Source organism: Pogona vitticeps, chromosome 2 (assembly GCF_051106095.1).
Source record: "Pogona vitticeps strain Pit_001003342236 chromosome 2, PviZW2.1, whole genome shotgun sequence".
NCBI lineage: Eukaryota > Metazoa > Chordata > Lepidosauria > Squamata > Agamidae > Pogona > Pogona vitticeps.
Window position 1 is genome coordinate 34,677,519 of NC_135784.1, and position 26,776 is coordinate 34,704,294.

Below are 26,776 nucleotides of genomic sequence, written 5' to 3' on the forward strand. Positions count from 1 at the left end.
AAATGGGTGTTTTCCGGACAGAAGCTTCACAAGACAGGGATTTTAAACAGCTGATTGCTGGTTCTCTATGGACGATCTTCGCTGGATGACGGGGTATTTCCCCATTGGAACACATTAACCGGTTTTCAATGCATTCCAATGGGGATTTTTTTTTTCATGACAACAATTTCACTGGACAGCAATTTTCCTGGAATGGATTATTGTTGTCATGCGGGGCACCACTGTATATTTATATAATTGCTAAACCCTAATGTATAGGGTTATGTTTCAAAGCTGAAGTGCAGGGGATTGCCTCACAATCAATCTGACATATTTTTTGTGTATGCCAAATATAAGATCAGATGTCGGTCTCTGCAATCAGGAGAGCTAGAAGCATGGAAATGTTAAAGCTAGTAAAACAATAGCTAAAATTCATAGCTTCTAGGATCAATTGTCTGAATGAGGCTGGAAACCATCTTCTGCATGATATCACTCTTTGCTACTACTGTTTTGTTTTGGTGTAAAAATAATAATAAACTGACTTTTTGCATACTCCTGTGCGATTACAACGGGGGGCCATTCCAAAATTGTGAGTTAGCCCCAGAGACTGCATTAATGTAGTGAGCATTTGCTTTTAACTCGTCCCCACACCAGATAGAGGAAGACCTCAAAGTCTGTTGTGTTGACATCCGTGTGAAGTGGAGCAACCTTCTTTCCTCTAAGTAGCTGCATTCCCTAACTCTTGGCTGTATTCTTTCTTCTCTCCATAGCCTGTCAGTGTGATCCCCAGGGCTCTACCAGCAGTGTTTGCCACAAACTGGGTGGACAGTGTCAATGTAAGCCCAATGTGATGGGTCAGCGCTGTGATCAGTGTGTCCCAGGCACCTACGGATTTGGACCCTACGGCTGCAGTTGTGAGTAACAAAGGCAGGAGGGTGTACCAGAGGTTCTCCCTACATGCGTTCTTCTCTTTCTGCAACTATGCATTAGGCCTACGGCTTACAGACTGCAGAAGTGGTAGCACAGCAGTTTCCAGACTTGGCATGGTTGTTTTGGCTTTCTTTTGGTAAGAATTTGCCAAAGGTTTTTTTCACATTCATAGAAACATTAAATCGTAGAAGACTAGGACTGGAAGAGAGCTAGGCTTGTGAATTTTGGTATTTGTGAACGGTACCCCCCAAAAAAATGTTTACAGGAATTCCTCTAGGCAGACTTCTGGTGGATTTAATCAAGAAATCATAATCCTGACACATGTTTCCATGTTCTTATACATAATGAATTTGGATTCCGGCAGCCATTTTCATTCCATGGAGAAGGCAGCAGAAATGGGTGGACAGGGCTAAGCTCCATGAGAGCTGCAAGAGATTAAGGGTCTGGTAGTTTTTTTGAAAGAGACGTGGTGGCGCTGTGGGCTAAACTGCAGAAGCCTGTGCTGTAGGGTCAGAAGACCAAGCAGTCGTAAGATCGAATCCACGTGACGGAGTGAGCGCCCGTTGCTTGTCCCAGCTCCGCCAACCTAGCGGTTCGAAAGCATGCAAATGCAAGTAGATAAATAGGGACCACCTCGGTGGGAAGGTAACAGTGTTCCGTGTCTAAGTCGCACTGGCCATGTGACCACGGAAGATTCTCTTCGGACAAAATGCTGGCTCTATGGCTTGGAAACGGGGATGAGCACCGGCCCCCGGGGTCGAACACGACTGGACAAAAATTGTCAAGGGGAACCTTTACCTTAGTTTTTTTGAGGGCCATGCTATGCGGAACCTGATGGACAGAGACTACTATACCCATAATCCCTTGCAAATCCCACATCGTTTTGCCCTGCTCACCCATTTCCCCTGTCTTCCGGACAGGATGAAAATGACTGACAGAGTCTGAATATATTAGCTTAAGAATCTGAAATCATCTATCAGGACTTTGATTTCTTGATTAATGCCCCAAAAAGGCTGGCTGGGGAATTCCCACAGACCTCTGGGAGTTGAAGTCCACAAATTCCAAAAAAATCCCATGCTTATGGACTGCAGGGGTCATTGAGTCCAGCACTTTCCCAAAGCAGGACATTCCTACCTAAAGCGACTTGTGTTCCTGTGTTGAGCAGGGGGTTGGACTTGATGGCTTTGTAGGCCCCTTCCAACTTCACTGTCTTATGATTGTATGACTGCTGTTGAAAGGTTGCCAATGTTGGAGAATTCCCCACCGTACAAGGCAACCCATTTCATTCCTGAGCAGCTCTCACTGTTAGCAGGTTGTTCCTAATGTTGAGTCAAAATCTCCTTTCCTGTAATTTACTGTAAATCCATTACTTTGGGTCCTACATGCTACAGCTGCAGAAAGCAAGCTCATTCCATCTTCCACATGACATCCTTCAAATATTTGTATATGTCTATCATACTGGAGAAATTGGTCAGACCTGGACATGGCTCTAAAGTCACTTACTAAGGATTGAGAAGGGAGCACTCCACAACAGGGAGTAATCAGCTACTATTAGTTGCCTTGAGGATCTCGGAAAAGCTACACAGATTATAAGACAGATGGGGACTGTGAAGTCACCTTGAATCAGGTAGAAGGTAGACAACATTTCCTTATTAGGAGATTTTTCCATGTGCCATAGTTAAGCCTCTGCTCTGTAATATCTTTAACCTAAAAAAAATTTGTTTGTTTCTTTGTTCCTTTGGCATTTGCTCCCACCCCCCAGCCTGTGCCTGTTCCCCTGAGGGCTCTGTTTCCAGGATCTGCGACCCGGTAAGTGGACAGTGCCGGTGCCAGCACGGCACAGTAGGACGTCCGTGTGATCAATGCCCACCAGGGCACTGGGGCTTCCCAAGTTGCCGGCCCTGTCACTGCAATGGGCACTCGGAAGAATGTGACTCGCACACCGGAGCCTGCCACCAGTGCCGTGATTACACAGCCGGCCGTCACTGCGAGAGGTAAGTACCCCTGAGTCATAAGAATGACACCGCTTGGGAAAAATTTATGCTAGGAAACAAAACAAAACAAAAAAGAAATATTAAATATTTCTTTTGAGGAAGAATTTCGTGCAACGGTCTCTTTTGTTAAAAGGGATTAGCGGTTTCTTCTTCCCGATACCGCCTTATCAGCTACAACCACAGATGCTTTATTGTTCATTATATGATGACTGTTTATCTCAGTCATGGAGTTACTCATGACATGTAGCTTGAGTTTCTGATACCAGTCTTTGAGGAACAGAAACGTGCTGAAATGACAGCCCCCTTTTAGGAGACAACAGGGAATGCACAGGAAACATACAGGCAGAGGACCTGCGGTGTGAGAGAGGAGGACACATACAGTGGTGCCTCGCTTAATGATTGCCTCGCTTAATGAGGAAATTGCTGTACAGTTAGGTTTTTGCGATCACAAAACGATGATTTAAATGGGTTTTTTTCGTTTAACGATGATCAGTTCCCTGCTTCAATCAGCAAACATCTGATCGTCAGGTTTCAAAATGGCCGCCGGCTGAAGAAAATGGCCCCCCATTGTTTTCTGGGATGGATTCCTCGCTTTACAGGCACCGAAAATGGCTGCCGTATGGAGGATCTTTGCTGGACGAGCAGGTATTCAGCCCATTGGAACGCATTGAACAGTTTTCAATGCGTTTCAATGGGTTTTTTAAATTTCATTTGATGATGTTTTCGCTCTACAGCGATTTCGCTGGAACAAATTAACATCGTCAAGCGAGGCACCACTGTATTAGGTTAGAGACTTGCTGTGAGAGGCCTGTACTGTGCAGTGGTGTAGCAAAGGGTACTTCTAACTTAGAAAGGCCTGCACTTGCCCAAAGGTAGCTAAGCCCTAGAAGCCATGGTGATGCTTTCACTGACTGTCTTCTCTTCTGGCCTCTCTTACAGGTGCTTGGATGGTTACTATGGCGACCCGGTCTTGGGATCAGGGCAGCAGTGTCGGCCGTGCCCTTGTCCTGGGTATCCAGGCTCCAGGCAGTATCACGGCCTTTCCTGTTACACTGATAGGGAGACGAACCAGATTGTTTGCCTGTGCGCTCCAGGTTATACAGGTATGGGTATCCTGTAAGGCAAAGGGATAGCAGTGGTCACGAGATGGCCATTAACCCAAATTATTTTAGGCTCAGAATTGGGCGTATTGCGTCTTCTGAAAGAAAAGCCCCTCTCCGAGCCCTTTCAGACCACAACTGCAGCAACTTGTAGATAATTTGGAGCTTACAAAAAAATAAAAAAATTAATCCCAAACTCAAAAATGCCCCAACTTCTAACCAAATACTTCACAACTTTTGTATTTTGGCTTTCTTGGACAGGTACCAAAACAGGAGGTATAGTTGGTCACTTACAGATTTTCAAATGTGTGGGTCATAGATTGTACAGGTTTGTTACATAACCTCACTCATCTTCCCCTCTCTCTCTCTCTCTCTCTCTCTCTCTCTCTCTCTCTCTCTCTCTCTCTCTCTCTCTCTCTCTCTCTCACACACACACACACACACACACACACACACACACACACACACACACACACACACACACACACACACACACACACACACACACACACACACACACACACACACACACACACACACACACACACACACACACACACAGAGAGAGTTAAGACCCTGAACCTAACTACTATTAGGTTATTCACTCTTGGTTTGAACTCTTAACATCCCTGAGTTTCTCCCCACCTTCATAATTTTTGATTAAAATTCAGTAGGAGTGGTTGTACACGTACAGTAGTAGGGAAGAGGAAGTGGGGGACATGGGTTTCCAGTTTTCCACAGACAGCCTTTTCCTTGTTTCTAAGAGGGCACAAGACAAATTCCAAGTTCCATTGAGCCTCAGTGAGAGGGAAGAGAAAGGGCAGTTATTGAGGGATTACTTTGAGGTATTTGGTTCTGCATGCCACGGATAAGTTTCCCTATCTTGGACAGGCCCACGTTGTGACCGCTGCTCCCCTGGCTATTTTGGAGCCCCTCAGCTGGAGGATGGAGCCTGCCGGCCATGTCAGTGCAACAACAACATTGACACCAGTGACCCTGAGGCCTGTGACCCCCACACTGGCCAGTGCCTGCGCTGCCTTTACCACACGGGAGGACCCCGCTGTGCCGAGTGCCAGCCCGGTTACTATGGAAATGCATTTCAGCGGAGTTGCCGACGTGAGTGAGATGGTGGCTTGTCCTGGGTTGTGAGGATGGGAGAAACCTGTGCTTTGAGAACAGGGTGTGTGTGTGTTGTGTTTGGCTGGCTATGGGACCATAAGGCCTAAAGCAAGAGAACGTGGGAGGCCTTGGCATGTGAGTGGCCCATTTTGGGGTCAGAGCAGAGCCCGTGAATACTGATGTAAGACATCATATGACTGGAATATATTTGCTTTAATGTAAGTGTATTTACACCTCAGCACGTTGGTAAGATATATTATTTATCTTTCAGTGAGACCTAGGGAGTAGCTGAGAAATAGCAGGAATGTTGAGTTGATGCCTATCTCTGTACTGCTTTGAAGGACTGGAGAATATTGTTTTAAGCTTGAAAATTGTAAAAAAGCTTGTTTTAAGGATACGTCTCCTGGTAGTACCGAAGTAGTGAAGTGTAGGAACATTATAAATCTTTCAGGAACTTCTCATGGAATGCATCAGGAGGTCATTGTAAGATTCATAGTGGTCCTCTGACTAAGGTTTGGCTGAGATTTACTGCTTGAGGTCCACAGACGTTCATAAAATTAACTTTTAAGGCATCCTGATTTTAATCAACCTGTCATTCTTCAGCAAAATGACTTATTTGTTCTGCTTTTATAATGAGGCAAAGACTTGGGATTTCCACAGATGGCTCTAAACAAAGCATGCCAAAGAAATGAAAGGACCACCATGGCCGGTGAATTTAGGTTTCAAAACTGTTCCCTTATCTTTCCTAATGAGTTTCACAGCCTGCTCTTTTATTGTGATTTTTCTCAGCACTCAGTAATAAGCGGACCAAGAACAGCCATTTTTACAGTCCTTGGAACATCACACTATTCCTAGGCAGGACTGGTTTCTTACCTTGACAGGTTTTAGGGTGGGATAACAGGCAGGAAGCTGTTCCTTGTATCCATGTCCTACCTCAAGCCTTCCTTTTTTCCCCTCAGGTTGTACCTGTAATGAGCAAGGCACACTGCTCACACACTGCTCCAAAGGCATTTGCCACTGTGACCGAACGACAGGAAATTGCCCCTGCCGGGCCAACGTGGTGGACAAGAATTGTGACCGATGTGCTCCTAATTTCTGGGGCTTTGGCAGTGACTTGGGTTGTCAGCCATGCAACTGTGACCCTGCCCATTCATTACGTTCAGACTGCAATATGGTAAGTGACCCAAACATTGAAAGGGTCGACCGAAAAAAGAAAGAGTTACCAAAACAGGAGAGCCTAAGATATTTACATCTTGGCATCCTCCTATAAACCAGCATCTTTTACCAGCATTTTTCACCCTGTTCAGTTCACAGGGCAGTGCCACTGCCAGGCGGGCTTTGGAGGACGTGTTTGCTCTGAATGCCAAGAAGATCACTGGGGTGATCCCGAACAGGAGTGTCTAGGTGAGTATGAATGGATGTGGCAGCCAAGTATTTCCAGCTTCATACAGTGCTTATACAATAAGAAGGGTCTTATATTAAATCTTGCTCCAAAAATGCATTAGCGCTTATTTTCAGGGGATGCTTTATTTTACATTCATGTCATCTGGTTGCTGCACAATGGTGCACAACAGTGTAAGGCGGGGTTTCACTTAACTGGGGCTTACTTTTGGGGTAGGGCTTATATTACAAGCATCTTAAAAAATCCTACTAGGGCTTATTTTCAGGTTAGGTCTTATTTTCGGGGAAACAAGGTATATCACAGGAGTACACCCCCTCACATTTCATAAATATTTTAGTATATCTTTTCGTGTGATAACATTGAAGAAATGACACTTGGCTACAATGTAAAGCAGTGAGTATACAGCCTGTATAACATTGTAAATGTGCTGTCCCCTCAAAATAACGCAACACACAGCCATTAATGTCTAAATTGCTAGCAACAAAAGTGAGTACTGGGTTCAAACCATGGCATCTCTAGGTTGCATAGGGCAAGACCACATTTTTGGCAGAGACAAGGCAAAGCCAGGTTGACTTATGGGCTAACTGGAGATAAGGCAGCAGCTCCTCGTATTCCATTGGAACCTATACTTTTCTCCTTGCGCCAGAACTGCGATAATAAAGCATGGGCAGAATTCATTTGCCTGATACTAATTGTGCTATCAGTTCAAAATCTAACCATGCTCAAAATCAAATCTCTAACAGTGTCTCAATTTAGCGCTGGCCACATACATCCTTTGGGTTCTCTGTTAATGGTTGTTGATCCAGTACTGGTAACCAACGTTCCCTCTAAGATGCATGGATGCACAGCACTGCATTGGACGTGGACAGCCAACCCAGTGTTTCTCCCCATTTGCTTCCATTTGCAGCTGGAACTCTACACGCAAGGAGCGGAACTGCTGCGCAGTGCTCCAGAAAATTACAGGGAATGTTGCTGGTGGCCCTAGAGATATGCTTCCCAATCCTAGAGCAACTGGGCAAAGGTGATCCCTCTTTGCAAATGAGTACTGGGTCAACCACTGCTTTTGCAAACTCTCCATAGCTGGGAAACATTAGGATGAAACTAATCCATTAACGGAAGGGATGTGGTGGCGCTGCGGGCTAAACCGCAGTAGCCTGTGCTTCAGGGTCAGAAGACCAAGCAGTCATAAGATCGAATCCACGCGACGGAGTGAGCGCCCGTCGCTTGTCCCAGCTCCCGCCAACTTAGCGGTTCGAAAGCATGCAAATGCAAGTAGATAAATAGGGACCACCTCGGTGGGAAGGTAACAGCGTTCCGTGTCTAAGTCGCACTGGCCATGTGACCACGGAAGATTGTCTTCGGACATAACGCTGGCTCTATGGCTTGGAAACAGGGATGAGCACCACCCCCTAGAGTCAAACACGACTGGACAAAAATTGTCAAAGGGAACCTTTACCTTTACCTAATCCATTAACATTAATATGGAAACTGATCTAGCCAGGAGGTGAGGCTGAGGAGCCTAACGCCGAGGGAGGCCTGGAAGGAAAAGACAAGAAATCGGACCTTCTCGGTGGTGGCTCCTCGCCTCTGGAATAACTTACCTCCTGAGATTCACGGGGCTCCCTCGCTGGGTACCTTTAAGAAGCAATTAAAAACTTGGATGTTTCGGCAGGCCTTCCCATCACATAACTCATGACCTCTTTCTTTCTCCCTTACTGTTTTATGTTTTGTGTTTTCGCACTGTATTGTAAGTGTTTTATGATTTAGAACTGTTATTTACATTTTTATTGTACTATTTTAAGATTGTTTGCCACCTAGAGTGGTCCTCGTTCGACCAGATAGGCGGGATATTAAATAAATAAATAAATAAATAAATAAATAAATAAATAAATAAATAAATAAATAAATAAATAAATAAATAACACTGATGGCTTTAGTGACAATGTGAAAAACAATTTGTAACAATCCAATAGTAATGCATTAGTTTTAGATTTAAAAATAAATTGGCTAAACCTACCCTACCAAGTAACAAATTAAAAATAAGATAAAAAAACATTATTCTTCTTTGTGGCCTCTGTGAATACACACATATGGGTTTAGTCTGCGCCTGCGCTGACATTCTCGGAGCATTCTAGAGCTAAAAGTAACAATTTTATGGTGTGATCCCCCATGAGGCACAAGCTCCTCCCACCCAAGATTCCCCTCAGTTCCTTTTTTCCGCCGTGCTGTAAAGTTCTACAGAGCATAGAGCTATTTCCACAGGGGTTTTCCCCCTTAGTTTATTGATCAATTCCCTCTAAACTGGATTCTTTCCCTTCTCAATTATCTAATCTATGATCCCCCGTGAGTTGTTTTCTTTTTTGCTTGCCAGCTACTTGGCTTACCCCCCTCCCCCCCACACACACTTCAACTGTTTACTTCTTTCTCCTTTCCCGCCTTTTTCGGCCTAATCATTTTGACTCTCAGGCACATTAATGATTTTCTGCCTGAGTAAGCTACATCTTACCCAGATATGTGCAGGCCGCAGTAGGGGACCCGACAGTGCCAAGGAGTCCTTAAAATCGAAGTCTACATCAACAGAGGAATCCTTGCCAGAGGCTAGCGAATTTGCCTCTGAGGAGACGATGTGCCAGCTTTACCTGCACAGACTTCGGATCACCTGATAGCCTCTCTGCTCCAACTGGCCATTTAGTGACTGTGCTACCGTCCAGTCCGGCCGTGGCCCTTCTTAGCCCTACATGAGGGCGGGCATTTGACATTCCTGAGTTGGAGCTTAAGTCTCTCTATCTCATGATGAGAAGAGAGTGAAAAGGAGGCATGTCTCACCACACCCTCTCTATGAGCAACCATGAGAGAGACTGGTGAATCATTGATGGATGATTGTTTCAAGGGGCTTGTTCAAGGGACCCTGCAGGAGTTAGGGCTCTGTCGCCCTGTCCCTAGGAGAAGAAGGGCCTCCTGTTGCCCCGGTCACCTTCCCTGACTGTCAGTGATTCCTCCTGACATGGTAAGCGCCTCTGTCTGTGAGTGCCGCACACCAACCCTCCTTCGCGCGCCTGCTCATGTAGCTGCGACTTCTGGAGGGAGCTGCACACCGAGGCTGTAGATGTGCCAGCAACATATGGTAAGGCTTGGGTTTTCCCTTTGGGGATACAATGGGCCCCTTCAGCTCCTGTGGCTAGCCCTGCATGTCAGTGCTTTGCCTGTCTGGGGTAACACCCTTGGGTGTTTGGTATATTGGGCCTGATTTATCAGAGGCCTTGTTCACGTGGCTGCTATTTCCAAAACCAGGTGCCGAGGCGAAAGCTTTCTGGCAGCATTTGACAGCCCTAGTTTGCCTCTGAAAGGGGGGGCTGCAGCAACTCCCACCACTAGCCCTGCTAGTCGGTGATATTCCTGCCTGGGGTAGCACCTGCAGGTGGCTGTTAATTTGGCACAAAACAGCCCTCTTTATCAATGGGCTCGCTCACAAAGTAGCCTGCAGCCCTGTCTCAGGTGCCAGTGCCCGCATAGGCTCATAAGGAAAGGACTCACAAGGGTCCACCCGAGAACCCTGCCGCTGTCTGGTAAGTCTGGATAATTTTCCTCAGGTAGGTCCTGTCACGCTGACAAAGTTCGTAGGACCAGTCCCTTTTGTTTGGGATAGGAGCTATGAGCTCTTGGCCACCATCACCATCCCGCTCTACCTGGCATCGTTCTGAACCATGGGCTATGGAGTGCTTTATGCCTCCACATGCGCTTTACAGATGTAGTGCTCCCTCGAACTCGACTCCGGCATCATAATGTTTGGAGCCTTGATCAAACCTGTTGTTAACCCATTCAGGTTTGAGACTCACATGAGTCACTGGAGGGTGGAAGAGTTTCCAACCAATCTTCCTACACCCCTCTCGGTTGTCGCAGATGGTCACACTCCTTTACTGTCAACAGATGAGTTCTTTGGTCGGCGTTGTTATTTGTTTTTGGTCGCTGTGTAGCCACGTACTCCTCTGCCATGAGGGCTTATCACCACTTATGGAGTTTGGTTCTGCCCACCCTGCAGGTAGCTCGTGTGCACGCTTACAGTTCAGGCCTTCCACATCACTGGGAGGCACTGTTGCAGGTGCATCACGAGCGCACTGCTGCTCGATACGCCTGAAAACCAGTGTCTAAGCAACTGACAGGTTAGGACCTGCCATTTGTTGGTGTATGGCTTTTTAGCCAGAAAAAGGTTGTTATTCTTGATAACCTGCTCAGGCTCTAGAAGGTGACACATTCATTGTGCTGTAACATCTGCAAGAGCCTGAAGATGTTCCCATCAGCCTATGGCATTTCGGGAACGTTAAAGGCCTCAACCCCAAAGTTACCAGCCGCCGCCCCTAGACAGTGGGGGAAGCATTGCCTTGACCGGCAGAACTGCTGGTAGGACTGCAAACTGAGCGGGCTCTTTACTTCTCTGCTGTTGACCAGTCAGTCCGTTTGACTTCTTTCTATTGTAGCTACCAGCTTTGCCACTATCTTCGATGTACGTTGAATCCATTAGGATCGACCTCAACATGGAAAAGATTTTTGTTCTTTTTGTCTACCATACAACACTTTGGCATGAAAAGATGCTTTCCAAATTACAATCCATCTCGTGTCAAGGCCCATTATGATAGAGCACGACCGGTCCTGGCTTTGAATCTGCCAATTCTGGACATAAGCTCGGATCTCACTCCTTGAATGAATCTCCCTCCAATATGATGCGATCCATTATCATCCTCTGTCACCTTCAGTATGCTTCTTTTCATTCGCACAGCTCACTTCTCGGTTCACCGCATCCCGTCTATTGGGAATGGAGGAACCGCCTTTTCCAGACCCAGCCATCACTTAGCTGAGCACTTACACTAACTATGCTGAAGCTAATAAAGGATGCTTGCACCAAGCCACTTCCTATTAAAGATCTAGGAAGAATGTATCACAGGTACAAGGTACGAGGAAATGACATAGAAATTTTGGGATGACTCCAGTCCCATTTCTATCATCGTAGAACAAATTTATCCAAAACGAGAAATGATTTCCCTGAACCCTACTAATAAGAATACGGAAACATTGATGTCTTTGGCAGGAGACTTATTCCCTTCATTCACTTCTGTTCCATGTGGCCAACTTTCAATCACAATAGGCGCCTACCTGGAGCAATTTTGGTCTCAAAATCTACCTCTCTTGAAATCCATTAAAACAGACCTTAGAAATTCTTGCTCTGAGACCACGACTCTAGCAAAGCAACACAGGATTGCTGCTTGACATGCAAAGGGCTTCAACTACTGTCACATCCCTAGTATCTATAGAAGGCTTACCTAGTCACGATCCACTGGCTCATCAAGGACACATAGGACAGAATTGAATGTCTTCCATTACATGGTACCAGTCTCTTCAATCTTAGACTGTGACACTAGAAATATTATTATTTACACAGAATAGGAAAACAGCTAAATTATATATGGGCTGACATCCCTTTCATCCCTCTTTCAGTTCTACCCATAGTCCTTTCAACCATATCTTGAGTTTCAGCCTCCCAGACATTTCAGTTCATAAAAGAATGTCACCACATCTCTCAAGGTTACGTTATATAATTGTCTTTGTTCCCCTTTGAGTAACGTTATACTCACTCTTTTTGTCTATCTCCTCCAGGAAGAGACCTCTGCCTCCTGGGCAAACATGCCATAATCCAAGTTCCTACATCTGGTTTATGAATGGCTTCTACTTCTGTGCTATTATATACATAGAAAGGACGGAGGCATCCGTCCCATCCTTGGTCTCAGAAATCTTTTCATGTGTATTCTACCGTAAGTTTCAGATTCCAGCCTCAACACTATTATCTAATCAGTAATTCCTAAGGTTTCACTGCCATTCAATTTTTCAACATTTGCAAGGTCTTTCAGATGGTACAGGACATCAGTTTGATAATAATCTTCCTCTGTAAGATATGGACATCTACCTGTACTGGTACTATAGCGTATGTTTTTCTTTAAAAAAAAATTACTAGCAATCATCTCCCCAAATTCATGACCTCCACGGCTTCAGTGCTAAAGCAATCCAGACTCAGCCTCGAACCACTCCAATAGTGGTATCTTTTCTTTTTGACCAACTAGAGGATTCCTAATCCAAGTAACTGCAAGTTCGGTTCTATCACCATTGGAAAGTATCGACCTTCAATGTATTCACTGGGGTCCGTACACCGACTACAGGTTTTATTGCTCCTGTGCAGGTGCGGACGGAAACACTGTCGGGGACATATTCATATGGCAGTGGACAGGGAATTTGCCATAACTCTTCCCTCCGATACATTTCATTCTACGGAGTATCTTCCATCACCATAATTCTTAATCAAATGCGATCCAAATACCTCCTTGAGGTACTTGGTCCTAGTTCGCCTGTCTCAGATCGATATAGACAGACACATGTCAGTTCCCTCTGGTTCCTCACCTCCTAACTTCCATGAACTTGGCAACCTGGGAAATACTCCCACTTTGGCATCAGTGCTCGATCAAGCTCAAAAACCATGAACTTGATGTCGATGTGTAAATAAATAAATCTTTATTAAATATACTGAAACAAAGAACTACCTTACCAACTTTCTTAGAAACTGTTGCCTACTTGGCTTTCTGTTTATGCTTTAAAATGTTATATATCTGCTATTGTTGCCCATTAACCAGATTATTCTGGTAGGTAGGACTTTTGTCTCACTCTAGGGTCAAACATCTTTTCACAGGACTCAGTACCACCCGTCCTCCATGTAAACGCATTGTTCCTCAATGGTCTATAGATTTCTAAATTCACTCATGTGCCCGCTATTCGAGCCCATTTTCTCTTCAAATGCCAAATTACTTACTTTGAACAGCCTTCCTAGTGGCTGTCATATCTGCCAAGGGAACACGCGAAATAGCTGGATTGTGATTTGATCCACCTGTTATTCAATTTTCCTGATAAAGTGACTTCCTACTTTAATGTCTCATTCCTGACGTATTCGCCTAATTTTCATGTTTATCTATGCTTCATCTTACCATCATTCTTCAGTTCACCATCATCTCCTTTAGAGCACATGCTCCACAATATTTATGTAAGATGCTCACCAGCATTTTCTCTGGACACTACCAGAGCTTCTAAACAGATGACAGGCTCTTTTGATGCTTTCATTCTTTTCATTTCAAAAGTCCAGTTTCTTCCTATCCATCTCTAGACCGATGGTCCAGGCTGTATCTATGGCTTGCCAGCGGTCAGACAAGTCAACGTCTAATTAGCTTTAGCCTCGCTCCACGGAGTGCTGTCTACCTCGGCTGCATCCAGAGTAGAATTCAGACTCTTGACATCTACCGTGCACCAATATGATCCATGCCATCTACCTTTGCAGAGCAATACTGGCTACACGTAGGTACATGGAATACCACTGGATTTGGCAGAAATGTGATGCCATCCTTCCTACCGTGACGTCCCACCTGCCAAAAAGTAAGCTTGCCAGTCACCCATATGTGTGTATTCACAGAGGCCACAAAGAAGAAAGAAAGGTTACTTACCTGTAACCATGGTTCTTTGAGTGGACCTCTGTGAATTCACACTACCCACCCATCCTCCCCTCTGTCGTCACGGGTATCTTATTGTTGTATAACTCTCATGCCCGGCGGACAAATTGCAGGAACTGAGGGGAATCTTGGGTGGGAGGAGCTTGTGCCTCATGGGGGATCACACCATAAAATTGTTACTTTTAGCTCTAGAATGCTCCGAGAATGTCAGCGCAGGCGCAGACTAAACCCATATGTGTGTATTCACAGAGGTCCACTCAAAGAACCATGGTTACAGGTAAGTAACCTTTCTTTATACTGCCCTTTAATATTGTCAAGATTTAAATAACAATTTTTAAAATCACAGTTTAAAAAAAATCATGAATTGGGAGTAACAAAGGATCTTCTCAATGAATTATTGCCAAGCACTGAGCTTTCACCGGACATAACTTCTACTTTTGCCCACTACAGCTTGTGAATGTGACCCTGCGGGGTCTGAGAGTCTGCAGTGTGACCACCTTACTGGACAGTGTCCATGCCGTGATGGCTTTACAGGGCAGCGCTGCGATCAGTGCCTGCGTGGCTTCCGGCAGAACTTTCCCCGTTGTTCTCCTTGCCACCCTTGCTTTGGTCAGTGGGATGGGATCCTGAGCCAGCTCTGGGAGCAGCTGCAATGCCTGCAGGATGCCGTGCAGGCCCTGAAAGAGGGTGGCCCTATCCCTGAAGCCAGCAACAACCGCATGCGCCATCTGGAGAACAGCCTCGGCCACGTAGAGCAGCTGCTTGGGGATGGCAGCAGCCCAAGCACCCCTCTACTGCACCAGCTCAGTAGCCTTCTGGCAGATATCAGGTAGGGAGACCTGAAATGTGCCAGACAAAGGTGGGCAGAACTGGGGAGGGGGGGGAGAAAAAAAAAGAAAGTTGACTAGAATTTTTTCTTTGTGTCCATTGCAAGAATTGGGTAATATCTTTGGGGAAAGGGATAAGACTAAAAGAGTTAGTATAATTTGGTAGCACAATCAGGGCCTGTTGTCTCATGTTCAGAATCACATCTCTTGGGAATGATGCCCGTTCTCGAAATCTCATTGGCACATGGAATTCCCAGCCTTGATTACCTCAATACTTGCAAGGAAAATGTTGAGTTTTGAGGTTCATTTTTGGTAATGATGGGCGGAGATAAAATGGAGTAGAACCATTCTTGGAGTGCCTTACTTGTTCTTCAGTTCACCTGAGGTCGGCAAGACTGGCTGACAGGTGACCCTCACAAGGCTTTGAGAGGGAGTCACATGTTTCTCTTCTAAGAGAACACACCTGTCTTGGTTATATTACAAGTAAGTTGCAGTAAATCAATATTAAAGTAATCAACCCTTATCTACTTAAATGGACTACCCCTTGCACACAATGAGGGAGCTTTCTCCCACTCTGTGCCAAGTTCTAGCATATCTTTGGACCACTTTAGGATGTGACAGAAGCAGCTTAACAGGGGCACTTCTGTGTTCACACATGTAATATGTACCTACACATCTTGAAAACCCTATGATGATACGACTGAGAATGGAACAAGATAGGGAAGGCGAGACTCCCAGGTCAGAAAGCACTGGTATAATGAAGCAACTAGATTAAAACCAGTGACTTCTGAGCATCATGGGCAGAGCAGGAGTAAAACTGCTGTCTCTCGCCACTCCCAGGGCAGACATGGATGAGCTGTGGCAACAGCTGCAAGCCACCGATTCAAACCTGGATGGCACAGAAAAAGAAGCTACAGGACAGAGGAGCCGCTTGAATAAGCTGAGCCGAGAGCTTGAGGAGCTGAACCGCACGGTCAGCTACCTCAGCCGCCAGATGGGGAAGATGACAAACGCCAGCTTCAATGGTAAGAGAGACAGGAACTGTACCCACACAAAAAGAAGAGGTCCCGAACCAAAGAACAGCCTTTTCCTTGAAACGTGTCTGGTTTCCTTGTGCCGGCAGAGTCTTTCCGTAGCATCTCGGAGTCCTTCCAGTTGTCAGAGCAAGCCCAGCGGCGAGCCAATGCCTCCGTTCAAGGACCCAGAAGCCCGCTGGGCCACGCCAAACGCACACGCCAGGCCACCACCGACCTGTTGAGACGTAAGGGGGACGCGTTTAACAAGACCGCCGCCGCTCACCAGAAATCACTGCTTGACATCCAGGGAGACGTCCATGGCCTCGGTTTAAGTGGCATCAATGAGAAAGTGAGTTCTTCAAGGGAGGCAGAGTGGGGGTAAGAGAACCGAGGCAAGCAGGGAGAAAGCCTTTTCGAGAGGCAAGGAGCCTGGGACAAATTTCATTGCCATATGTTCCTAGTACTTCCCCTCCTCTTCTGCCAGAGGAGACGGGGATCCCACCAGGTGCCTGTCTCTTTGCACTGATCCTGAACTGCTGTCTTGCTCTAGATCTGCGGTGCTTCTGTAGGAGGAGGCTGTGAACTGTGTGGAGGAGCTTCCTGTAAGGACAGCGAAGGTCAGCGGCACTGTGGGGGCCCTGGCTGCACAGGAGCGCTGCCTGTGTCTACGGATGCCCTGTCTACGGCCCAGAATATCTCGTACCGCTTGGAGACTATGGCGAGGCAACTGGGCACCATCGCCAGCAAGGTACAACATTAGGATAACGATATGAGAGTTGAAATTGACATTAACGTGGAGAGAAGGGCTCTTCCACCCTATTAGTTTATGTCAGGGGCTGCACATAAAGATTGCACATAAAAGGTTTCTGAGAAATATGGCTTATTGTTTTATCAGTATTGTGTTAATTGTTCCCATGTGACCCCTTCCACTGTTGAGAATGCCTGAATAACTAAGGGGACTCTGAGCACTGCCTTGCTTAGCGTTGGTCTGAGCTGGGATTAACAGCTTGCGGCTCTCAAAGAAGATAAGAACTGGAAGACAAACTCTGGTTTCAGATTTTAGCTTGTTAGGAAAGGGACAAGCCAGGAATCCTAGTCCAGATGTAATACAAAACATGCAGCCACTGGAGGTTTTCAATAATAATAATAATAATAATAATAATAATAATAAAATAATAATAATAATAATAATAATAATAATAATAATAATAATAATAATAATAATAATAATAATAATAATAATAATAATAATAATAATAATAATAATAATAATAATAATAACAACAACAACCTTAGAACTGCAGAGCTGGAAGGGACCCTATGGATCATCAAGTCCAGCCCCTGTCAAGGAGGCCCAGTGGGGAATCGAACTCACAACCTTGCATCCAGAAGCTGCAACCACTGAGATAGACAGTAGTTCTTGCTGAACTGGTTTCTCTAGCCCAGAAGGGATCAGTTTGGGGCCCTTTAGATCACTGGTTCTTAACCTTGGGTTACTCAGGAGTTTTGGACTGCAACTCCCAGAAGCCTTCACCACCAACTGTGCTGACTGGGGTTTCTGGGAGTTGCAGTTCAAAAGCATCCGAGTAACAAAGGTTAAGAACCACTGCTTTAGATGTTGCTGGGCTGCCATTCCCACTATTCCATTGGCTGTGCTTGCAAGGGCTGGTGATAGATGCAGTTTATTCCAGTAGCTAACTTTCTGGTACCTTGTGGTTTGTGAGAAATGTCTTGCAGTGACTTAGCGGTGTTGTGTAGGAGGCCCAAAAGTGTTGTCTGCTTTGTAATTGTGTTTGGCAACTTACTTTTTGGACTGCAACTCCCAGAACTCCCCAGCCAGCAGGGGCCATGCAGAGAAGCAAGTGGCAGATAAGTCGATCCTCGGTCTTTGTTTTGGGTCCCCAAGGCCTTCCCAGTTCTTTCGACCTGGACTGCTGGGCACCACCACAAACCACCCAGACTTTACATTCTGTAGACGAACGGTTGCCAAAACAAATTAGCCAATTGCAAATCTGGTAAATTCTGTTGTCAAAACACGCGGTGAAAATCAAATGAATTCACAAATCTTTTCTCATGTTCAGAATTATTGTGCTTAGAGATTTTGTAATTCTAGGACTTTGAGGTGGGGGGGGTTCTCAGGTTTGGAAACTTGTATAAGCAGTAATAAGAACAGAAGCACTGGCCCTTAGACACAAGGCAGAAGCGGCTGAACAGGCTCTGAAACGCCCTATCCTCTGAATAGGAGCCTCATGGCACAGTGGTTAAAACACTGTACTGCAGCTAAAACTGTGCTCACGACCTGGGGTTCAAATCCCAGGTAGCCGGCTCAAGGTTGACTCAGCCTTCCATCCTTCCGAGGTCGGTAAAATGAGTACCCAGCTTGCTGGGGAGGGGGGCAATGTGTAGCCTGTATAATGAAATTGTAAACCGCCCAGAGTGCTTGTAGCACTATGGGGCGGTATATAAGTCCAAAACAAACAAACAAAAAAAAACCAGAAGCCCCAGACCAACCTTATCAGTTGATCCTTCCAAGCCTTTCTCCGCAGCAGTGTGACCCAGAATGGCGAGCTCATATACCTACAGCCCTTTCCTTGTACAAACACTTGTGATGTACATGTTGTATAATCGATTTCTGGTGCCACTCCCTACCCTAGCCTGGCTTGCTAATCTGTGCTTCAATTGTAGGTGCAGGAAATCCAGGATTTGGCTCAGGATGCCAGGAGTCGTGCCCAAAACACTTTGGGACGCGCTCAAGGTACCCAAAGCCGCGTGGAGAAGTCAACGGCCAAGCTCAGAGAATTCATCCAGAAGATAAAGGACTTCCTAGCAGGTACCAGAGGATTACTCGCACTGAACATAAATCAGACATAACAGGAGAAAAGGGGTGAATTGCTGTTGCCCTAACAAATTTGATAACTCAATACAGTGTAAGCTCTGCATTTGCCAATATTCTGACACCCATTTTTTTACTTATGTATGGAGAATATTTCTTTTCTGTATATTTCTATATCACGAGATTTCAGGGCAAGATACAACAAAAACAATCTAAAATGATGTGGAAGTTTAAAAACATGTGAAGCAATGTACTTGTTTAAAACAGGGTGAAACCTCTAAAACAACGTATCCATTTAAAACAGTTTAAAATGTATAAAACAATGTAATTTAAGATCAATTTAAAACGACACTTCTAACTGAACTCCACTACTTATTCAAGCCACAATTTTTGCATGTTAAATTATGGTATTGATTTTTAATTTAATGAAATGCGATCAATGGCTATTCAGCCATTTGTGGGGTATATGCATGTGGGGTGGGGGAATTAAATTGGTTGATAGAGAACCTGGAAGATACAGATGGATAGTTACACGTACGGCGCCCGGCTTATCTCCAGCAGTGATTGTCTCCTCTTGTCTCCCTAGAGGAAGGAGCTGATCCTGAGAGCATTGAACTTGTGGCCCAGCAAGTCCTGAATATCTCCTTGCCCAGCAGCCCCACTCAGATCAGCAATCTGATTAAGGAGATCCGGGACAGAATTGGGCAGCTGGATGGAGTGGACATCATCCTGAATTGCACAATGCAGAATCTGACCCATGCAAAGGAGCTACTGGTGAATGCACAAAAGGCTAAGTAAGTCTGTCTGTGAGAAAAATAATACATTTCTTTGATCAATTGAGTTTTCTATAAGTGAAATTAATAAAAGGCACACATTTTTGAAGTTTTGACAGAATACTCTAGCCTTAATCTGTTGATCTGAACACAGTCGTTTATGAGGAAAGGGAGGAGCTCCCTGTCATTTTCTCTTAGCTCCTTCGAACACTCAGTGAAGGTGGAACAGAGAAAATGTTATGTACCAAATGAGAACAGATACGTGTGGTTCCTCCCAAAGGACAGCAGGTCTTACTTGTTTTTGAAAATTGCTTCTCTAGGAAAAGAAATATTTGTGAGTCTTTATAAACCTACTTCACTTCTGCACCTTTGCGTCTAGAGAGTTTTCCCCATTTTTAATGCTAGTTAAATGCTAATTAAAGGCCTTTGACTTAGGAGCCTCTGATTTGGAAATGGAACTCTCCTAGGAAGTGCTGTTGTGCTAATCTCTTCCCACTCAGAAAAGATCCCCAAATAAAAAGAAATTACACTGTTAGCAAAATCAGATAAACCTCACTAGACTGAGTCTTGTGTCATCCAGTTCATGGACAAAAAAACCTGAAAGAGCAAGTGCAAAAAAGCATACTGCTCTCTCTCGACAAACTCTGAATCCCCAGTGTGTAGTGGAACTGGCTGCACCTTTCCATGATGCTTCAAGTGCACTTGAAATTTAAAAAAAAAACCAAGGTTCTGTTGGACAGAACTGTGATCAGCTCTGTCTTAAAACAAATCCCCCCCCCGGGACTTTTCGTGGCCTTGTTAGCTAGGAACTTACAAAAGTATGCAATTTTTTAAAGCAAACATCTGGTTTCTTCTTTGTCTATTTTCATGATTACCCATGTAGATTATCAAAAAGAAAAACAAATCGCTGGTGCTACAATAACTGTATTGGTCTTTGAGGTATTACAACACATTCTTCCTTTGTGCCCAGAGAGCGAGCAGAGAGTGTTGAGGCAACCATCACAGAAACACGCTCAGCACTAGGAAGTGCAAAGGATAAAGTGAGCACAGCAGAGCGAGCAATGAAGAATGCTAAAGAGGCCATCCGCAATGTGGAGAGCAGAGTCAAACAGGTGAGGTGAAGGCTTCCCATTTATAGCCAGCCTGCTTGCATTTCTTTGGAAGGTTGGATGCTGGTCAGGATAAAGATTTCCTGTATCCTCCCAGAAGGCATTTAAGAGTATGCTTTGAACCAGGGTGTTCATTTTGTCCTGCATTCCAGATACATATATTTCTTTCTGTAATGTTCTAGTCGGGTTAGAGATTATTTACTTTGCTTTCACTCTGAAATCATGCCACTTGAAGTTTTCTTGTATTCTGCAAACCAGTTTCAGGTGAGCCACCACAAGGCATTTTCTGTTTAATTAAAGATTTTCCTTAAAATACACTCTTAGCATTATCAGCCCATGAAGCTTTGGGATGCCTGTGTTATTACATCAAGCCTGGGCTGGAAAGCAAAGCTTGCAAGAGGCTCGCTGCACCCTAACTTCGTTCAGCAATATAAGAAGGCAGCTGACTGGAATCAGAACTCAGAAGCAAGACATGTTATTCATGTATCCTGCACAAAAATTCTACCATGAGTTTATAATTTCTACCAGTTTATAAAACAGATTAATGTTAGCTTTCTTAAATGCAAGTTGTAACTTTCTGCAAAGTTAGGAAACTAACAGACATTCACATTGTGTCACATAACAATAGTATTTGCACAAATCGTTAATTAGAAAGAGGACTAGGCAAGCATCCTCAAACCATAATTATTCTAAGCATAAATCACTTGACAGTTCCTCAACTATTTTCTGTTAGCAACTAACTATGTAACTATTAGGTCCATTCTGCTGGTATCATATGTCAGGGAATTTAAAAACCAATGTGACAAGGTGCTGATTATGGTATAAGATGTTATCATAAATATGTTATCATAAATATGGTAAATCTTTGCCATTATGTCTTCCCTTATATCTGTAATCTAATTTTGGAAACAGTCTGGCCATCTGTAAAACAATAGTAAAGCAGGTCCTGGAAAACTCATTAGTTGAATCTGGAAACAGCAATTTGCAACCTTAGTATGACAGAAACATAGCAGAGTACTGGCAAATAGTCAAAACTTCAAAGCAAAAGGAATTTCCTCACCAATTAAAAACTTAGCTAAGTGCACGGGGTGTGTATCTGCCTTGTCCTTCCTTGCCCTTATGCTGTTAAACCAAGGTGAGAAGATTTCAGTGAATGGTGTCCAGGCAGACCTTGTTCTTTTCTAACAGGTTGGGTATTTGTGTTTTGCGGTTTCCTTTCTCTCAGGCTGAGAACCAGCTGCAGGCACTGGCCAATAAGGAGCTCCAGGCAGAAAGACATCTTGCAGGGCTAGCGCAGGATGTGGCCACCTTACAGAAGAAGTCTGAGGCCAATCGGCAGCTGGCCGAAGAGGCCAGGGGAAAAGCTGAGCGTGCTACCACTGCTGCAGGCAGACTAGAAAGGGTAAGACTCTTCATTCCTTTAACTCAAGGACAACACATGGCTGCACACAGCCCCCAGTGCTCTTTGTGTGTGTGACCTCCCCCCCCCCCCCGCCAGCCAGTTTCCATCCAGTCCTTTGCCACAAGCAGTAACTTGATCTCTGTGTTCCCAGGAGGTGGAGAAAGTGATGCTGAGATACCAGAAGTTGCAAGATGAACTGGGGGCCCAACCTCAGGATGTACTGCTCAAGCTGAAAACCTTGAGGGATGAAGCCCAGAATCTCCTAGACAAGGCCAACAGCAGCAAGAGGAAGCTGGAAGGTAAAGATGCCAGAGGGACGGTTCGGTATAAAATTTCAACCTTAACATTGTTTTTTTTTTGGTGATATAATTATATCCAAGTTAAAATAAAAAGAAGGAAGAGTGAAGTTATAAGAGTGTCGTATGAATGCAGCCTGTATCATCTCTTGACATGTTAAAAGAAGCAACAGCTCCAAATAGACCATGGAAGTTCTGTGTTAAGAAGCCAATGCTGTGATACTTCAGCAGGTGGTCTAGGCATGGGCTGAGGCGTGGTGTGAGCAATGGAATGGCTGAAGGTTTATCATAGGCATCCTTCAGTCTTGAGAGATTATGGTAACATGCTCTGTATTGACAAGTGTCCTCTCCAGAGCATGAAGCCTGGGTAAAGTAATATGGAGGATAGGCTGTTACCCAAGCAGCAAATCCCCCCTCTCCACATTCCTGAAATGGTCCTATGGAAAGGCAAGAGCCAATACAACTGGTTTCAGCAATGTCGCAGGAGTTGGCAGAACGACACAAACTGCCTTAGGGACTCCAGCTCCAGATTTTGCCTCTAGGTTAGCTCCTGAAGCCTTTTCCATGAGTAGATATAGCCACAAGGCAGTGGAGGTTTGAAACTGGAGTTTTCCTTTTCCTAGATGGGCTGCCTTCTATGGCTGATGAGCCTCACCTACCCGGCCTGCTCTTTAATAGTGCAGAAGTATGATCCGACCATTAAAACTTTCCTGCCTCCTAGGTGTATGCAATGCTAATTGGCTTTCCTATTTACCATATTAGTGTCAGAGATAGAGTCAGAGAATTTGAGGATTTCGCGAGCTGTTATGCGCGCGGTCCTGGCACACCCTCATTTAAGGAGGGAAAGCCCCACCTCCTAGGCCATGCGGTGTGGTGGGGGGAACAAAAGAAATCCCAGAAAAAACAAACTCGTCAGCAAAATGTCCATGCAGGCAAACCTGGTCTTCAGCCTCAGCTTAGTCTCCTAGGGAAAAGGACCCAGGTCCTGGCACACCCTCATTTAAGGAGGAAAGGTTTATAAGACATTGCTTTTGAAGGCATCTGGTGTCAGTCTGGCACCAAAAAGATAAAATAACATCAGCATTAAGGCAGTCAGCGGTCCAGAGTTTAAGCCCTAATGGATCCTTGCACTAGGAGAAAGGCAGACTAGAAATGAAACAAGCAAACAAAATAAATGATCATTACAAAATTAGGTCAGCATTATTAATATCCCAGACTGGAGGCTGAGACTGATGTTACTTATGTTCATCTAAGACCACCTAAACTCTTCACGACAGGAGCGATGAACCTTGAGCTCTGTACTTGGGCTCTGAGCCTCTTGAGGCTTTTTGTTGCCGAGACTGGTAGTAGCAAGTGACAAGTAATCCCAGAATTCTGGAGTTGGAAAGGAAGGGGTCCCAAGGGTCATCTCATCCAGTGTCCTGCCAATCCATGGTTAAAGCATCTTTAATAGATGGCTATCCAACCTCTGTTCAAGGCACCCATTGAAGGAGAGTCACCTGTCAAAGTAATTTGCCCAACAGCTCTTAACAACAGTAAGTTCCTGCTGGAATTTAATTGGGTCCCCAGATGTTCTTGGACTGCAACACCCAGAAATTCTGGCCCACACAGCTAGTGGTGAAGGCTGCTGGGAGCTTTAGTCCAAGAACATCTAGGGACCCAAGATTGGGAAGCACTGCTCTAGAGCCACAGAAAATAAGCCTTCTTCATTTTTACATGAAAGCCCGTCATATATTACAAGATGGCTGTTTTAATTCTTTAATTCTTGCACATGAAACAAATCTAACTCCCTCAACCATTCTTCACAGAGTTTGGTTTCCAGATCCTTTACCATCTTGGTTGCCCTTGTCTAAGACACATTTCCAGCTTGTTGATACACTGGTGCCCAGAGCTATCATTATGTTTAAGTAGATCCCAATTTTGTTTGCAAATGAGAGTGTAATGAACTTACATTTTAAATATAAAACAGTGGCTGGAATCTAGCAGTAAGTTGCAACTAGAGTAGGCACATTGAATTACAGAGAAGTTGAGCCACCAAATCTTCACTGATTCAGTGGCTCCATTTTAGTTGTGACTTATCACTGGATTTGAGCCACTGGATGGAGAAAAGGCTATCTTATTGGTCTAACGTGCAACATTTTTAATACCATTTGCAAATCACCTTTTAAGGGCATTGCTATGCATTTTGGAAATAATTTTTCGGCTTTTATGTTTTTATCTTATTAGACATGATGATAACACAATAAGTGATGCAATGAGTTATGCTCTGTAAACATTCTAATAAGTCACATATGAGAGATACATTACTTGTTAAATATAATGGGAATATATGATTTTTTTTCCCAAACTTTGGTTGCAGTACATTTCCTTTTTCCCCTGTATTGAAAAACAGTTATTACTTCCATGAGTGTATATTTCCAACTTCTCAAAAATCCTGGTTATTCTTTCAGAATTGGAGGGGCTCTTTGAGACCAATGAAAAAGAAATGAAGGACAAGGCAAACCACCTGCAGGAACTGGAGAAACAAGTGAGCGACCTTCTACAGTATATCCAGGACAAAGCCACCGCCTATGCTACTTGCTAGGTTCATGGTTTCTGTCCCCAGCCTGTTCGGCTTCATTCCTGCCAGCTTTGGACTCTACGTGGTAGGGCCCTTAAATATGCATTTTTGACTGGCTCCTATCCTAGGGGCTTTGGCCGTAGATCCAGGACCATAATGTAACTCCGTTCATTTCATTTTTAGCTGATAGTCCCAGTGGATACAATCTGGGATCAAGCATATCAGGGTGATTCTAGCATCAGTATCTCATAGATGCATACATTTGTGTTGTGTCTAATCCATGTTCTATCCCACGTCTTTGGAAAAATGAGAAATGCTTGTCTCTGAGTGTATCTGTTAGAAAGAGAGAAAGATTACGTCCAACCCTGCACCATGTAATAGTTTTCTTCTGGGCAACCTCTTCCATGGGCTCTTTTATTGTAGCAACTATTCCTGTAGCAATCATGTACAGTGGATGTTCATAGAAACAGACTCCTACCTGTGTTGTTAAAAATCTAGTGATAGGTTGTCTGTAACTTTCAAATTCTTCCTGTATGCTGTCTCTTCAACCCCTGAGAAAGATGTTCTTGGACTACAACACCTGGAAATCCTGGCCAGCACAGCTAGTGGTTGCAGTCCAAGAACATCTGGGGTCACGTGGTTGAGAACCACTGAGCTAGACAGAAGCTGTCACTGCCAGCATCTCCTCTAAAAGCAGTAATGAGGAAAGGCCTGTCCTATTACTCTCAAGATTTGGAGTTTCTGCCTATGCCTGTTCTCATATTCATTGTTTCAAGATACAAATTACCACCCCTTTTTTAAAAAAGGGCGACACAATATAGTAGAAAACATAAAAGAGCACGTTTGAATGGAATCGGGTTCAGAGTCATGATGCTTTTGTCATTACTAGACAATGGGTTCAAAGTAGTTGGGAAAGGAAACTCTTCATCATGCTCTGCCGGTTGAATCTCCCTTGATTTCATTCATCACATAGAAACAAGATACTCTGCAACCTGTGATGCTGCAAAACAATGTTGAAAGATAACCAGATATCCTTTATTTCTTAACACGCTCTGCTTCTAATTATGAAGCTGCCATTTCTTCTGTTTCTGCCTTAACATAGAAAATCCCCTCACTAACCCTAATAATAACTGAAATATTTGGCAGCCTTATCTTCTTTTAATAATGTCCCCAAGTTGGCCACCTAAGGCAAACTGGCTTCTATGACCAAATGATGGGCTTTGCCCTAAAGGTATAAAACCTCTCTTTTCTCTACCATGTCTGTTCCATTCATGGAATGTTTCTGCTCAATCCTGCTTCCATTGCTTTGTCTGCATAGTTTTCTGTAGAACAACTACAGATGGGAAACATGTGGCCTTTCAGATGTTGTTGATTCACTACTCCCATCGGGCATTGCCAGCACAGCTCCTGTCCAAACACTTCTGAAGGGGTAGGTTTTGTCCATCCCTAGAATGGTTGTCTTCTCAGGTCTTCTCTGTTTCTTCCTATCCCAGTCTAGAAGAACCAGCTTTATATTTCTCTGTTTTCAGGTGGTAGTGTAATTTGCTAGAGATAAACAAGTGCCTCTATCATCTCTGAATATCTAGATCTTAGTGCAGACAGGGTTATGCACTAGGCATGCTTCCCTTTCTCCCATTGCCTCCCTAGGCACACGGGTGGTGCTACTGCACGAGGAAAAGTGGTAATACCCAGTCCCAATCAGCCGCTCTGGCTGACATCCTACATGTGAAGCCTTGATCAAAATGCCAGACGCAGGGGAGGGGTATCAGGAGACAGGTCTCTAGTTGCCTCATGTGCTCCCAGAGGCCTCTGGTGGGCCACTCTGAGATACAGGAAGCTGGACTAGATGGGTCCTTGGCCTGATCCAGCAGGGCTGCTCTTAAGTTCTTATGATCATC

The 26,776-nt window shown here is 44.6% G+C and overlaps 1 protein-coding gene across 1 annotated transcript in view; it reads left to right on the forward strand.

Moving 5' to 3' along the window:
• The window catches only part of LOC110079958 (laminin subunit beta-1), a 77,935-nt gene extending 51,800 nt beyond the window's left edge, over nt 1-26,135 (forward strand). Inside the window, exons 20-35 of the mRNA XM_078388795.1 lie at nt 750-893; nt 2,672-2,903; nt 3,843-4,006; nt 4,895-5,119; nt 6,082-6,296; nt 6,430-6,526; nt 14,513-14,891; nt 15,730-15,914; nt 16,013-16,254; nt 16,456-16,653; nt 18,591-18,735; nt 19,325-19,532; nt 20,482-20,623; nt 21,846-22,022; nt 22,174-22,321; nt 24,769-26,135. Of these exons, the coding sequence (XP_078244921.1) occupies nt 750-893; nt 2,672-2,903; nt 3,843-4,006; nt 4,895-5,119; nt 6,082-6,296; nt 6,430-6,526; nt 14,513-14,891; nt 15,730-15,914; nt 16,013-16,254; nt 16,456-16,653; nt 18,591-18,735; nt 19,325-19,532; nt 20,482-20,623; nt 21,846-22,022; nt 22,174-22,321; nt 24,769-24,902 (3,035 nt within the window). The 3' untranslated portion in view covers nt 24,903-26,135. The remainder of the gene's footprint in view (nt 1-749; nt 894-2,671; nt 2,904-3,842; nt 4,007-4,894; nt 5,120-6,081; nt 6,297-6,429; nt 6,527-14,512; nt 14,892-15,729; nt 15,915-16,012; nt 16,255-16,455; nt 16,654-18,590; nt 18,736-19,324; nt 19,533-20,481; nt 20,624-21,845; nt 22,023-22,173; nt 22,322-24,768) is intronic.
• Nucleotides 26,136-26,776: the final 641 nt, after the last annotated feature.